The sequence below is a fragment of the Artibeus jamaicensis genome, unplaced genomic scaffold (genome assembly GCF_021234435.1).
Source record: "Artibeus jamaicensis isolate MK-2021 breed Jamaican fruit bat unplaced genomic scaffold, CSHL_Jam_final contig_769, whole genome shotgun sequence".
Classification (NCBI taxonomy): Eukaryota; Metazoa; Chordata; class Mammalia; order Chiroptera; family Phyllostomidae; genus Artibeus; species Artibeus jamaicensis.
This window is the reverse complement of record NW_026521961.1, coordinates 813,351-827,665: the sequence shown is the minus strand read 5'-3', so window position 1 is coordinate 827,665 and position 14,315 is coordinate 813,351. Positions and strand designations below refer to the sequence as shown.

At 37.1% G+C, this 14,315-nt stretch overlaps 2 protein-coding genes across 6 annotated transcripts in view; both read left to right on the top strand.

Moving 5' to 3' along the window:
- The window catches only part of EXOC2 (exocyst complex component 2), a 272,371-nt gene that overhangs the window by 37,451 nt on the left and 220,605 nt on the right, over nucleotides 1-14,315 (top strand). Inside the window, exon 2 of one of the 5 annotated variants that reach the window (XM_053672550.1) lies at nucleotides 13,339-13,390. The exons of 3 other annotated variants lie outside the window; for them this stretch is intronic. The gene's annotated coding sequence lies outside the window, so the exon portion shown is untranslated. Of the gene's footprint in view, nucleotides 1-2,148; nucleotides 2,168-13,338; nucleotides 13,391-14,315 lie in introns of those variants that run through there. One more of the 5 variants, XM_053672551.1, reaches the window with a different exon arrangement.
- Nucleotides 97-921, top strand: HUS1B (HUS1 checkpoint clamp component B). The gene is given in 5 exon segments (XM_037142696.2): nucleotides 97-209; nucleotides 211-462; nucleotides 566-627; nucleotides 630-758; nucleotides 761-921. Coding segments are annotated over 5 exon segments (717 nt in total).

Sequence of the window (14,315 nt, the reverse complement as noted above, 5' to 3'; positions counted from 1 at the left end):
TCTGCTGGGTGGGATGTAGAGGGGTGGTATGTGGAATGAAGGGCCTATGGTATGTGGGGTCCGCCTTTGTGCTCTGGCTGCTACCCTCATGGCATCATGAAGTTTTATGCCAAGGTCACTGGCAAGGATTTTATAAAACTCTTTGTCCATGTCATTGGCACCAGATCAAAACTGGAGAAGGTCTGTGTGCTTCATGTGAGCCAAGACAAACTGTTTTGGGACTACTCATTCCAGGGTCATGCACAAGGCCAGGGTGTGGTGTGAGGTTAGGTGGGGAGACTTTTTCCACCGGTTTCTCATGGAAGGTGCTTCAGAAGAATTAAAAAAGGTTTATTTAGAGCTGGCATCTGCACATTTGTTCAGAGCAATGAGAAGCACAGGGAATGCCCGAAGCTGCAGCCACCAACAGACATTGTCCCTGCCTCATTTGGCTGGTGGCTCTGCAGCTGCTGTTGCCCACAGGTGGGATCTGCCTGTGGGGGTGCTTTCCAGAAGGGCTGGGGAACATTTCCCAGAGCCTAGAGATCAAGCCTGTGATGTTAGAGTTTATCTGCCAGCCTTGAAGACTGAAGATCATTATAGAAAGGATGGTAAACATGGGTAATCAAGTGCTGGTTGAAGCAAATCTAATGACAGAATGAACTTCAGTGTAGAAACTAATGTAGGGTCTATAAAAAGTTATTTTAACAATCTTGGAAATCCTCCAATGCCTGCTCTGGATATGCCTTAAAACAGAAACCTGAAGAGCATGGTGCAGTGTGGGTAGGGAATAGGAAGCTTCTGCAGTTTTTTGAGGGACAGCAAATAAATCCTACAATGACCTTATGCAATATTTTGAGCAGTTCTCTTTTTCTTCATCTTCAGATGTCATTCTTCAGTATTTCTTTCTTTCCTCATAAAAATTCAACTAGCCTGTATTAATTTTTTATTTTTTAAAGCTTATGGTCTTTTCACAATTGAAACAGACTCTGAGTTGATTGGATTAAGAGTCTGCATCTTCATTGATTTATATAGAATGTATATTCTGTTGAGCTCCTCTTTTTTTGTAAAGCTTTCATTACAAAATCATTGGTGAAAGAGTTGGATAGTTCATTTTTGGGGTTTATTAACTTTGTCAGTTTTTTTCATGTTTTTTGAGATGCAAACAAGAAAGGATTTTGTACTTCAGTTCTTTTTTGAGGAAAAAAGAATGTAACAAAATAAATAAAAATAACTTTGAATCCTTAAATAACTGGATCAATATCATATGTATGATAAAATTCTACTGTGTGAAATGGGAACTGCATCAAGTATAAACATTTTCTGAGGGATTTTTTAATCTAGAGAGCTTAATATGATATCTCAAACATATAAAGTATTTATCAGTTGTGTGCATTGCTAAGCTGTGTGTTGTCTTTTGAAATATATATTAGTGTATATTCATGGTTTTAGATTTATCATCTACAAAGTTTGAATTGGTTATTTATTAGGTCTACTAATAATGCACATTATTCACACAAGAATTCAAAGAAATAGTCAAGTTTACATGGACCAAAATGTTTCTTGTGTGTAACTTTTATAAGAACCATGTTTCTGTTTTTTTCCAATAGTATTGTTACCCCATTTCCAAAGTCATTCTTTTGTTTTTTTAGTCCTTACCTGAGGATGTGTTTCATCGATTTGAGAGAGAGAGACAAAAAGACAGATAGACAGACATTGATGTGACAAGATTGATTGGTTGCCTTGTGGTAGTGATCAAACCTGCTGCCCGGATATGTGCCCTGACTGGGGATTGAACCCACAACCCTTTGATGCACGAAGGACCCTCCAACCAACTGAGCTACCCACCCAGGACCAAAATAATTCTTAATGCTTTATTATTTTCAGAAGAGGATACAGGGGTTTTAAAGGGCTGGGACAATGATTAAAAATCTTGTGGAAAAGGGAAGTTCATATGAAATTTAGTTTTGTAATGGTTTATGCAATAAGACAATTCATTAATCTTGCAGCCTATATATTTGCTGACTCAGTGAATTCCCATGACTATATTCCCATCAGTAGTGAATAATTTCCTACTGGATTTGGTGATTAAATACTTATATTTGTTATTATTGTTACTATTATTATTTGCTGATTTCTGAATTCCTTTTATGGTGTTGGAGAAAGAAAACAGAAGCATGAAACCTAGGTAAGTCACTTGAACTTCTGGTGGTTAAGGTCTCTTTCAGTGTGAATAGATTCCGATTCAATTCTCTGAGGGTTATAAGAAAATTAAAAAGTTGTTTTCAAAAGTATTTAAAATATCTTTAAGTTGTTAATACATAAGCTATTTAGTTTTTAATTTCTGAGTTATACAAATTGCTTGATAAATATTTCCAAAGCTGTTTGTGGAGATTTTTTAAAGCTATTTTTAATGTGTTTAAAATCCCCTGCTTTCATCTGCATTTTTGTAGGCTTTAAATGCCAGATGAAAATGAAAAACAAATGTTTTAATACAGTGCCGTGGGGGTGACTTCTCGAAAGCCCCACCATGTACCATGGACAAGAGTGAATATGGACGAGTCATGAGGTGATCTATTTGGGGAGGAGAAGTGAGCTGTGGCCAGTTTCTCAGGGGAGACAAAGGCCAGCAGCGGCCAGTTTCTCCGAGGAGAAAAAGGCCTTGAGCCCCCACCTCCATAGCCTTTTATTGGGTTCTAATACACAGGCATACAGGGTGGCAAGGATCAAACAGTAGATAACATTTCAAAGAAATCTGAGGGCTTACTATAAGTCAGTGTGTGTCAGGAACAGAGTTTTAGGGTTTCCTGCTCGAACCCTAAACATAAAAATGAAAGCACTCTTAGCAGAGCAGATTTCACAGGTTTATCAGGAAGTCTTTGTGATGCCAGATTTTTCCCCAGGACATGCTCTAGCAAGGCAAAGAGCTGCACTTCTCCCCATCGGGTATTCAGGCTTAAGGGGATTAGAGCCAGAAAGTGCTTCTCCCAGAGAACATGGGGACTCAGGCTATGTCAAAGCCCGGCGTGGAGGGGGGGGGGAGTCCATTGCTCTTTGTTGCAGCCGACCCCCCCCCCCACCGGCCCAGTCCTTCCATGAAGGCTTCCCAAGTAATGGAGTCTGGCTTAGGTCGCCCTCCGCTGTGAGGGGTCTTTCCCGTCATTGACTTCCGACCAAGTTTTAGGGGCAGGGAGAGGAAACTGAGTCAGGGTTTGCTACCACAGACAGGCTTTGTCTCCTGTGGCTGGCATTCCAAGGGTTGTCCCTCACCCTTAGCCACAAGGGGTAGAGATACAATTCCTAAAACCAGGCAGAGCGGTCTACAACACAGTGCAATAATGATAAGATCTGCAGATGTTTTTTTCTGTGCCATAACACAGAAATGACTCATTGTACTCGTTTCTAGCAACTCTTCCAAAATTTCCTTTGGTTCATTAATGAAATGAGAATTTTCAAGCTATAATAAAAGTATCTTTTTATCTATTTAATCCCCTCTCCATCCATTAAAGAAAATAAATCATTGATGGACTTATTAAAGTGTCTCTTTGTATCTAGAAATGTGTATTTCAGTGTAGTTTTATTGTTCCACTAAGTATAATTTTCTCAAAGCTACTAAAATGTTTTGTATAATAATATGTTTATTCATAAGTATATGAATTATTCAGTAATAAAGATATCGGTACCAGCTGTGGTGGCCTGCCCAGGAGGGGAGCTAGCCAGTGAGGCAACAGGATCAGGGAGAGCAAGTAACTAAGTACCTGAGGAGTAAGAACAAAGAAATTCGTATTAACTCCTATCAGCAGTTCCACTTTCTTGCTTCTGTAAGCTGCTTCCTGCTTTGGAGCCAGAAGTAAGGGTCCAGACTGCCCCCATCACCCTATATAAGCCATTACTCCCCACTGATTGGGGCCCAGAATTTGGAGATTGACTCCTCTGGTTCCGCTCGCGTGAAAATAAACTTCCACTTCGTACACCCGAAAGCGGCTGAGTTGTTTTCTGTAACACGACCAATATCAAAAGAAACCAACTCTTGGTTGGTTAACCTACAAGGGTCCTGCTAGTTCTTTTTATCCCCATTGGTTCAAGGAGTTGAAAAATGCTTAATATTTAACATAAGTCCGGAGACACATTAGTGTCATGTTTACTTTTTTAGCAAACCTATAACTCTGGTAATTGACAACATACTGGTGTGTAGTTTGGTTCTTGGGCTAAGAGCTAGTATAATTTGAAGCTCCTTTACAATGCCTAGTATGTATTTCAATACTGCCAACCTTTATCATTTGCCCATTGGTATCATTTAATCCTTTGTTTATTATTAGCATTCTTATGCAAGGATATTGCTTAATAAAAGTGGCTTACTATGTATCTAATAATTTTTCTTACATGAGTAATAAAAGCTGCTATACCTCTTGTTTTTATCATTCTGCTTTCAAAAGATGAAGGTAGCTTGGCATGTGTACTTTAAGGTTGGTTTATTCACTGCATTTTGTACTTCTTTCATTATTTTAAATGACTATGTAATATAAACATTTGTTTTAATTAAACAAATGAGGTTTATGACAGCCAAAGCCAGACTTTTGTTAACCTGTTTAGTTTATTCACCTAAGGAAGACCCTATGAAAGATTTTCAAAAGACTGTTATTATATTTGAAAAATCTTTTTAGGAGAATCTGTAGGCACTTAATGACAACTTATAGATGAAACATAAAGTTAAAAATATCCTTGTTAGTCAGGTATGGGTTATGAACTGAAAACATTTTGAAATTAAAGTCAGTTTTCTTAGACTCTTTCCTGAGTGTGACAGGAAATTATTTTATTTGTGATTTTAAGACTACAAACATTATCTGCAATGCATGATATTTATAATTGGAGGTGGGTTGAAAAAATATATCTCTTTCCATAATTCATTCTGGAAATAATTGCTGAGTACATACTCTGTGGTAGCCACTTTTGTATGTATGGTGAGCATTGCACTTTAGACAGTGGGTGTTCTTCTATTTCCAATTTAAATGGCTTAGTGTTCTTCCTGAGATAATGGTTTGTCCATGTTTGGGGAGTGTAGATGATGCTTCATGGTAAAGAAATGCCATTGAATTTTCGCATCGGAACTAATATAATGAATAGGGGTTTTCAGCTGCTTCTGATTTGTATGTCTCTTCAATCATAATTAAGAAAATAGATCATACTTTTTGATTTGTGACTGTCCACTGTGACCTAGACATTACTTTGTTTTATTTGGACAAACTTTGAGATTCATATAGTTAAGTTTATGGTCCTCTGTAAAGGCCCTCAAAATGGATTGAGAATACTGGGAGTAAGTCGGAAATGCCTTGTCTTAGTTTTCTTTGGTTTGTTATTATTTTGAAATGAGAGCACTCTAATTTCAATCATGTTTCATGCCAAAAAGAGCCAGTATCCCAGGTACATAAGAAACAATCAAGGTTTTCAGAATGTGGGCTATCAAATACACAAATGACCTCATAGGATGCAGGGAAAGAGTGATATTAGACTCCTATATGAGTTGCGAAACCAAGGGTCTGGTCTGGTTTGCAATTAAGTATGTGTGTGTGTGTGACCTTGAAAAAATTATTTAGCATCTCTGGGTTACAGTTTCTTCAGTTGAGGGGGCCCAGACATTAATTGAATCAAGTTTCTTGACTTTGTATGAAATCCTGGCATGCCCTCCTACTGATGATAATCAAAACCATCATGTTAAGTGTAGCTGACAATTTGATATTTTTATTGATTATCTTTTTAGTAATGTTAATGTCAGTGGTAATTTCTTTACTTAATAGATTTTTATCTTATTGTTTTTCTGGAAACAAGGATTCGTGGAGTATTTCTGCTTAAAAATTTGTTTCTTTATAAAGTGAATTAGACCAAATTTGAAAGTAATCAGTTGAAGCCTCATGTTTATCTATTTTATAGTCTAATACTGCAGACAGGAATTAATAGTGTCAAGTTAATTAAATCACCACTTGGTGGTGGTTTAATTTTCCAAGCCAATTAATTGAAGCATTTTCCTTTGTCAAGAATTGGTTTGTAGACATTAATCAATGGGGCAGGCTAATTATCCATTTTTTCCTTAATATTTGTTTTTTCTACAGTGTTATGGTATCTTTCAGCAATATAATTTCTGTGGGAACTATGTGTTGAAATATGTCTTTTTTCTCATGAAAGATTTTAATAATATGTGTTACTAAATTTCAATTTAGTAAAGGTTTATCAATTTATAATGGTTTTCAAGCACATTTTCTTTTTTAAAGATTTTATTTACGAGGGAGGAAGGGAGGGAGAAAGAGAGGAGGAGAAACATCAATGTGCACTTGCCTCTCACTTGCCCCCTACTGCGGACCTGGCCTACAACCCAGGGGTGTGCCCAGATGCAGAATTGAACCAGTGACCCTTTGGTTCCCAGTCCAGCACTCAATCCACTGAGCTACATCAGCTGTGGCATCAAGCACATTTTCAAAACAAGCTTTCTAGACTCTTGTCCATATTTAAAAAGATGTTTAAAGAGCTAATAGTAGTATATCACATTTAAACAATACTTATTTCTGAAACTTCTATAATTTCATGTATCAACTGTTAAATTTCCGTGTGGCAGTTTTTAAATATCAGTTTATTCATTGTTTATTGTGCATTTTGTTAATTTAAATGTGAAAATAAATATTTACCTCCTGACTTTGACAATGAATCTTATGTGTCGATTAGCAACAGGATATTAATTTGACATAGTTTTGCTTTAATATATTACCTAAACATAATTTTTAATAATTTTTAACTTCATACTTACAGAAAACTTTAAAAAATAATAAAGGTATATCATTACTCTAAACCTTTTTTATGTAAATTGTTTATTTCTTGCCCCATTTTAAAATTTAATTTAAAAATTTCATTTTAAATATTTAAAAAATTACACAATCACCCCTGGCTGGTGTGGCTCAGTGGTTTGAGTGCTGGCCTGTGAATCTAAGGATAGTCTATTTGATTTTCAGTTGGGGCACATGCCTGGGTTGCAGGTCAGATCCCCAGTAGGGCACACACAAGAGGCAACCACATATTGTTGTTTCTCTCCCTCTCTTTCTCCCTCTGTTCCCTTCTCTTTAAAAAATAAATAAATAAAATCTTAAAAAAATAATATAGAGTCAAATTGACTTTGGGCAGGGATGGTACACTACTATGAATTTTAACTCATTTTTTCATGTAGCCATTATTGCAGTCAGGATACATAAATATCCTGTCACTGCATAAAAGCTCCATTTATAATTATACCCAGGTCTTATCTCTCATTCTGGCTATTCTCTGTTTTTCATCCCTATTGTTTGTCTTTTCTAAAATGTCAGATAAATGGAATCATGTGTGCCTTTTCGGGTTGACTTCTTTCATCCAATTTTAAACCTCCCTGGAATGCTTTTTTAAAAAAAATTTAGAAAAATTTTCTCATACAACTGAATTGGACAGTAACAGTTTTCAGATGATCATACAGTCATGATAAGCTCCCCACTTTTAAGGAGCTGATAAAGTATTGTGAAGGCTTTTATTCCCAGGAGTGAAAAGTGACATACTTTTGGAGTCCTGGTAGTCAGGTCTCAGTTTTAATGCATTTTGGTTCTGTTCCTCTAGTATGTGTATGCATGTTCTTTGAATGATGGAGGAATATGGGAGACATACTGCAAAAAAGATCTTGCACATATCCTGTGGAATTGTGTAAATGAAATCTGAGGTGTTTTTATTTTATATTGTAAGTCACACATGTTGTCTTCTTGGAGAATGAATAAAAATGTGTAATATTTTTTAGTTTCCCTGGATTTTTCTTTTGCAGTGTGCTGAGTAATAGCATCAGTTCTGCCTGCAAGAGGTTTTGATATGAATTCTTCAGTTTCTTTCTCTAGCTTTTTTAAAGTATATTTTATTCATTATCTATTACAGTTATCCCATTTTTCCCCCTTTGCTCCCTTCTGCCCTGCACAACCCTACCTACCCATATTCCTCCCCTTTAGTTCATGACCATGGGTTGTACATATAAGTTCTTTGGTTTCTACTTTTCTTATACAGTTCTTACCCTCCCCCGTCTATTCTTTATCTACCATCTGTGCTACTTATTCTCTGTACCTTCTCCCCCCTTCTCCTCCTCCCACTCTCCTGTTGCTAACCCTCCATGTGATCTCCATTTCTGTGGTTCTGTTCCTGTTCTTGTTGTTTGTTTAGTTTGCTTTTGTTTTTGTTTTAGGTGTGGTGGTTAATAATTGTGAGTTTGCTGTCATTTTACTGTTCATATTTTTATCTTCTTTTTCTTAGATAAATCCAATTTCTTTCTTTAGTTTTGTACATCTTGATTTAGCTTTCTGTATTAGCATCATCTGTTTCTTGGTAAACTTGATAAACTCTTCCTGGGCAACATTTTAGCCTTGCACTTCTTCAGGAAGCCTGCTAGTCAACTATTTTCTCTGCCTTAGATTTCCCAGTTCCAGAAGTGGCTGGTAAAGTCAACTCCACTTAAACAGGATCCTTCTTGGCTGCCCATCCTGCACAGCCTTGTGATTCACAGTCCAGAAGCCCAGCAGCCACTGCATCCACAGCCCCTACTGCTACTGCTCTCTGTTTTTATCACTTGAAAATATGGTGTGAACATAATCCTTTTGTTCCTTAACACTTAGGTATGTAGTTATTAAGAACAAGGGCATTCTCTTATATTACTATAGTATAGTTTTCAGAGTCAGGAAATTTAACACAAATACCAGTTTTCCCAATTAATGGATTGGAAAATCAATTAATTTTTTATAGAAAAATTTGTTCTTGTTCTAAAAAATCATCCAGTATCACACATTACATTTGCTTGTAATGTCTCATTAGTTTCCTTTATTCTTAATTTTGACATTTTCACAAAGTACAGGCCAGGTATTTTATAGAATGTTGGTCAATTTAAGATTGTGTGATTAGATTCTTTCGATTAAATTTGAGTTATGCATTTTTGGTAAAAACATCAAAGAGATGATATTAGATCCTTGGCATTGTATTATGTCAAGAAGGACACAATGTCTGTCTCAATTGGTGATTTTAATTTCTGATTTCATCATGACTTCCTAATACTTACCATGCTATATAATAAGGGAGAACTTTCTTTTCTTCCATATATATTTGTTCATTGATTTATGTTATTAGGATGGAGTTGAATATTTTCTATGTAGATTACAATCATTAATTACATTAATGCTCTAATTGTCTTAGCTTTGGGAAGTGACAGCCTCTTCATTGTGGTTCCTATACACTTTTGACATGTCCCCATCATTCTTTGGGTAATTTCTTACTGACACAATATAACAAGGTGGTCAGGCCAAATGCTGGGGAATAGGGGGAGTCCCCAGAACCACACCGGAAAGAGCACTCCCCATGAAAGGGAGGGGAAAAACCCCAAGGCAGTGGATTGAAAAAGCAGCTGGTGAGAGCCCACCTTCTACAAAGGGCTGCCTGAGAAGGGAGATTGCCTGAGGCAACTGTAAACAGACTAGGCAGGGTTGCCTGGCAACCAAGCAGCCCAAATTTTCTTGTGCTCAGGGAGGAGGCTGATGTCAGAAACAAGGGCAAAATGCTTGGTGGCCAAGCAGCTTGTGACCCAAGCAGTTTGTGACCCAAGCAGCTTGTGACCCAGCTGGAGGGAAGTTGTACTAAGGCTGTGTGGGACCAAAAAGTTAAAGCACATGTGTATGGTGGAGGTTAGCAATGCACAACAGCAGCAGAACTCCCTGTACCAGGCCAAGATGTGTGTGTGCCTGTGCATGACTGGAGACCTTACCCCTGTGCAAAACAGTGGCTGGAAGAGAGGAAAAGACAACTGGGACAAACATGGTGGACATTAGCTCACATTGGTTGAAAAGCTGGACACACCCAGTGTGTGGGATTTTGGAAGAGGGTTTTAAATAGAACACGAGCAGAAACCCCTGTTTCTGTTTCTTTGCCCTGCTTGGGCTGCAGTGCTTGTGGGAGTGGCAGATGGCTGCCTCCTGAGGCTTAGGTCCCATATGGGTAGGAGCCACTTCACAGAGGTGATACCCTGTGCTGGGATGTGCCTCACTCACTGGGTTGCCAGCTCCAGGGTTGCTGTGCATTGTCTCTTCATTGACTTATTTCACTTAATGTAATGCTCTCCAGGTCCATCCATACAATTGCAAAAGGTAGGATTTCCTTCATTATTTAAAAATTCTTTTTATTTACTTAATTATTGTTCAAGTACAGTTTTCAGTCCTTTACTCCTATCCCAGGCCACCCCCCCCCCCAGTGCTCTCAACCTCCCTCCCATCACCCCCCACCTTAGTTTTTGTCCAAATATTTGTTCCTGTGAATCCTTCCCCTTTTCCCCTGAAATTGTCTCCCCTCTCCCCTCTGGTCCCTGTCAGCCTGTTCTGTATTTCAGTGTCTTTGGTTATATTTTTCTTACTTGTTTGTTTTGTTCTTTAGGTTCCTGTTAATGGTGAGATCATATGGTATTTGTCTTTCACTGCCTGGCTTATTTCACTCAGCATAATGCTTTCTAGTTCCATTCATGCTGTTGCAAAGGGTAGGAGCTCCTTCTTTCTTTCTGCTGCATAGAATTCCATGGTGTAAATGTACCATAGTTTTTGGATCCATTCATTTACTGATGGGGACCTAGGTTGCTTCCAAATCTTGGCTAGTGTAAATTATGCCGCTATGAACATTGGTGTGCATAGGTTCTTTTGGATTGGTGTTTCAGGGTACTTAGGATATAATCCTAGCAGTGGAATTTCTGGGTCAAAAGGCAGATCCATTTTTAGTTTTCTGAGAAAATTCCATACTGTTTTCCATAGTGGTTGTACTAGTCTGCAATCCCACCAACAGTGAACTAGGGCCCCCTTTTCCCCAAAACCTCTCCAACATTTATTGTTTGTTGCTTTGTTTATGATTACCATCCTGACCCATGTAAAATGGCATCTCATTGTGGTTTTAATTTGCATCTCTCTGATAGCTAGTGATATTGAGCACCTTTTCATGTGTCTCTGGATCCTCTGTATGTCCTCCTTGGAGAATTGTCTGTTCAAGTCCTTTGCCCACTTTTTAATTGGGTTGCTTGTCTTCTTAGAGTTGAGTCGTGTGAGTTTTTTGTATATTTTGGAGATTAAACCTTTCTCTGAGGTATCATTGGCAAATATGTTTTCACAAATGCTTAGTTCTCTTTTTATCTTAATACTGTTTTCTTTAGCTGTGCAAAAGCTTTTTATTTTGATGAGATCCCATTAGTTTATTCTTTCCTTTATGTCCCTTGCTCTAGGGAACATATCAGTAAAAATGTTGTTGTATGAAATATCTGAGATTTTCTTGCCAATGTTCTCCTCTAGGATTTTAATTCTGTCACGGCTTATATTTAAGACTTTTATACACCTTGAATTTATTTTGGTGTATGGTGTAAGTTCGTGTTCGAGTTTCATTTTTTTGCATGTAGCTGTCCATTTCTTCCAACACTATTTGTTGAAGAGGCTATTTTTACTTCACTTTATGTTACTGCTTCCTTTGTCAAATATTAGTTGACTGTAGAGACTTGGGTTGATTTCTGGGCTCTCTGTTCTGTTCCATTGGTCTATGTGCCTGTTTTTGTGCCAGTACCAGGCTGTTTTGATTACAGTGGCCTTGTAATACAGTTTGATATCAGGTATTGTGATCCCTCCTACTTTGTTCTTCTTTCTCAAAAGTGCAGCTGCTATTCGGGGTCGTTTATGGTTCCATATACATTTTTGAAGTGTTTGTTCTATGTCTGTGAAATATGCCATTGGTACTTGAATGGTATTGCATTCAATCTGTAAATTGCTTTGGGTAGTATGGACATTTTGATGATGCTACTTCTTTCAGTCCATGAACACGGTATATGTTTCCATTTGTTTATGTCTTCCTTTATTTGTTTTTTCAGTGTTGTGTAGTTTTCTGCATACAGGTCTTTTACCTCCTTGGTTAGGTTTATTCCCAGATATTTTATTTTTGTTTTTGCTATATCAAATGGAATTTTTTCCTTGATTTCTGCTTCTGCTTTTTTATTGTTAGTATACAAAAATGCCTTTGATTTCTGGATATTGACTTTGTATCCCGCTGTTTTGCCAAATTCATTTATTATGTCAAGCAGTTTTTGGGTAGAGTCTATAGAATTTTCCATGTACACTATCATGCCATCTGCAAACAATGACAGTTTTATTTCCTCCTTTTCAATTCGGATGCCTTTTACTTCCTTTTCTTGCCTGGTAGCTGTGACTAGAACCTCCAGCACTGTATTGAATGTAAGTGGTGAAAGTGGACAACCTTGTCTTGTACCTGATCTTAGTGGAAAGATTTTAATTTTGCCCATTGAGTATGATATTGGCTTTAGGTCTCTCATGTATGGCTTTCATTATATTGAGGAATGCTTCCTCTGTTCCCAGTTTGCTGAGTGTTTTTATCATAAATGGGTGCTTTACCTTATCAAAAGCTTTTTCTGCATCTATTGATATGATCATGTGATTTTTGTGTTTGGTTTTATTTATGTGATGTATTACATTTACTGATTTGTGAATATTGAACCATCCTTGCATCCCTGGGATGAATCCCATGTGATCATGGTGTATGATTTTTTTAATGTATTTTTGGATATGATTTGCCAATATTTTGTTGAGGATTTTAGTCTCTATGTTCATCAGTGATATTGGCCTGAAGTTTTCTTTCTTTGTTTTGTCTTTATCTGGTTTTGGAATTAGGATGATGCTGGCGTGACAAAAAGAGTTTGGGAGTCTTCCATCATCTTGGATTTTTTGGAATAGTCTGTGAAGAATAGGGGTTAGCTCTTCCTTAAATGCTTTTTAGAATTGTACTGTGAAACCATCTCGTCCAGGGTTTTTGTGTGATAGGAGTTTTTTTATTACTGCTTCAATTTCATCTGCTGTTATTGGTCTGTTCAGGCTTTCTGCTTCTTCATTGAGTTTTGGAAGATTATATTTTTCTAGAAATTTGTCCATTTCACCTTGGTTTTCAAATTTTTTGGCATACAGTTCTTCATAGTAATTTCTTACAATTCCTTCTATTTCTGTGGTGTCAGTTGTAATCTCTCCTCTTTCATTCCTGATTGTGTTTATTTGGATCGTCTCTCTTCTTTTCTTGATGAGCCTACATAATGGCTTGTCGATTTTGTTTATCTTTTTAAAAATCCTGCTCCTGTATTCATTGATCCTTATAATTGTCCTTTTAGTCTCTGTCATTTAACTCTGCTCTGATCTTGGTTATTTTCTTTTTTCTACTTGCTCTGGTCTGTGTTTGTTGTTGTTCCTTGAGTTCTTGTATGGTTGAGGTTAGGTTGTTTGTTTGAAATGTTTGTCTCTTTTTTAGGTACACCTGTATTGCTATGAACTTCCTTCTCAGGACTGCCTGCTTGTGTCCCGTAAGTTTTGGGTTGTTGTGAGTTCATTTTCATTTGTTTCCAGAAACTTTTTGATTTCTTCCCTAATTTTGTTCTTGATCCATTTGTTGTTTAATAACATGCTATTCAGTCTCCATGATTTTGAGTGTTTTGGGTTTTTTCCTTTGTGGTTGGTTTCTAGTTTCAGTCCCTTGTGGTTGGAGAAAATGCTTTGTATGATTTCAATTTTCTTGAATTTGTTGAGGCTCGTTTTGTGTCCTATCATGTGGTCTATCCTTGAAAATATTCCATGTGCATTTGAAAATAATGTGTATTTAGCTTCTTTGGGGTGATGGGCTCTCTATATATCAGTTAAGTTCATTTCATCTAGGGCATTGTTCAATGCCACTATATCTTTGTTGATATTTTGTTTGGAGGATCTGTCCATTTTTATAGTGGCATATTGAAATCCCCCACTATAATTGTGTTGCTGTCAATATCTTTCTTGAAGTCCTCTAAGATTTTCTATACATTTGGGTGATCCTATGTTGGGTGCATATATATTTATGATGTTAATATCTTCTTGGTGGATTCTTCCCTTGAGTGTTATTAAGTGACCTTCTGGGTCTTTTTTTTTTTGAAGTCTGTTTTGTCTGATATGAGTATTGCTACCCCGGCTTTTTTTTTTTTTTCTTGTCCATTTGCTTGGAAAATTTGTTTCCGGCCCTTTACTTTTAGTCTGTGTAGGTCTTTTGTTCTGAGGTGGGTCTCTTATAAGCAGCATATGTGTGGGTCATGGTTTCTTATTCATTCAGCTATTCTATGTGTTTTGATTGGAACATTTAATCCATTTACGTTTAATGGTATTCAATAATACCATTCATTGGTAGATACTTATTCATTGCCATTTTTGTACCTGTGTTCCTCTCTGTCTCTCTCTTTTCCTTCCTTTCCTTTTTTTTTTATA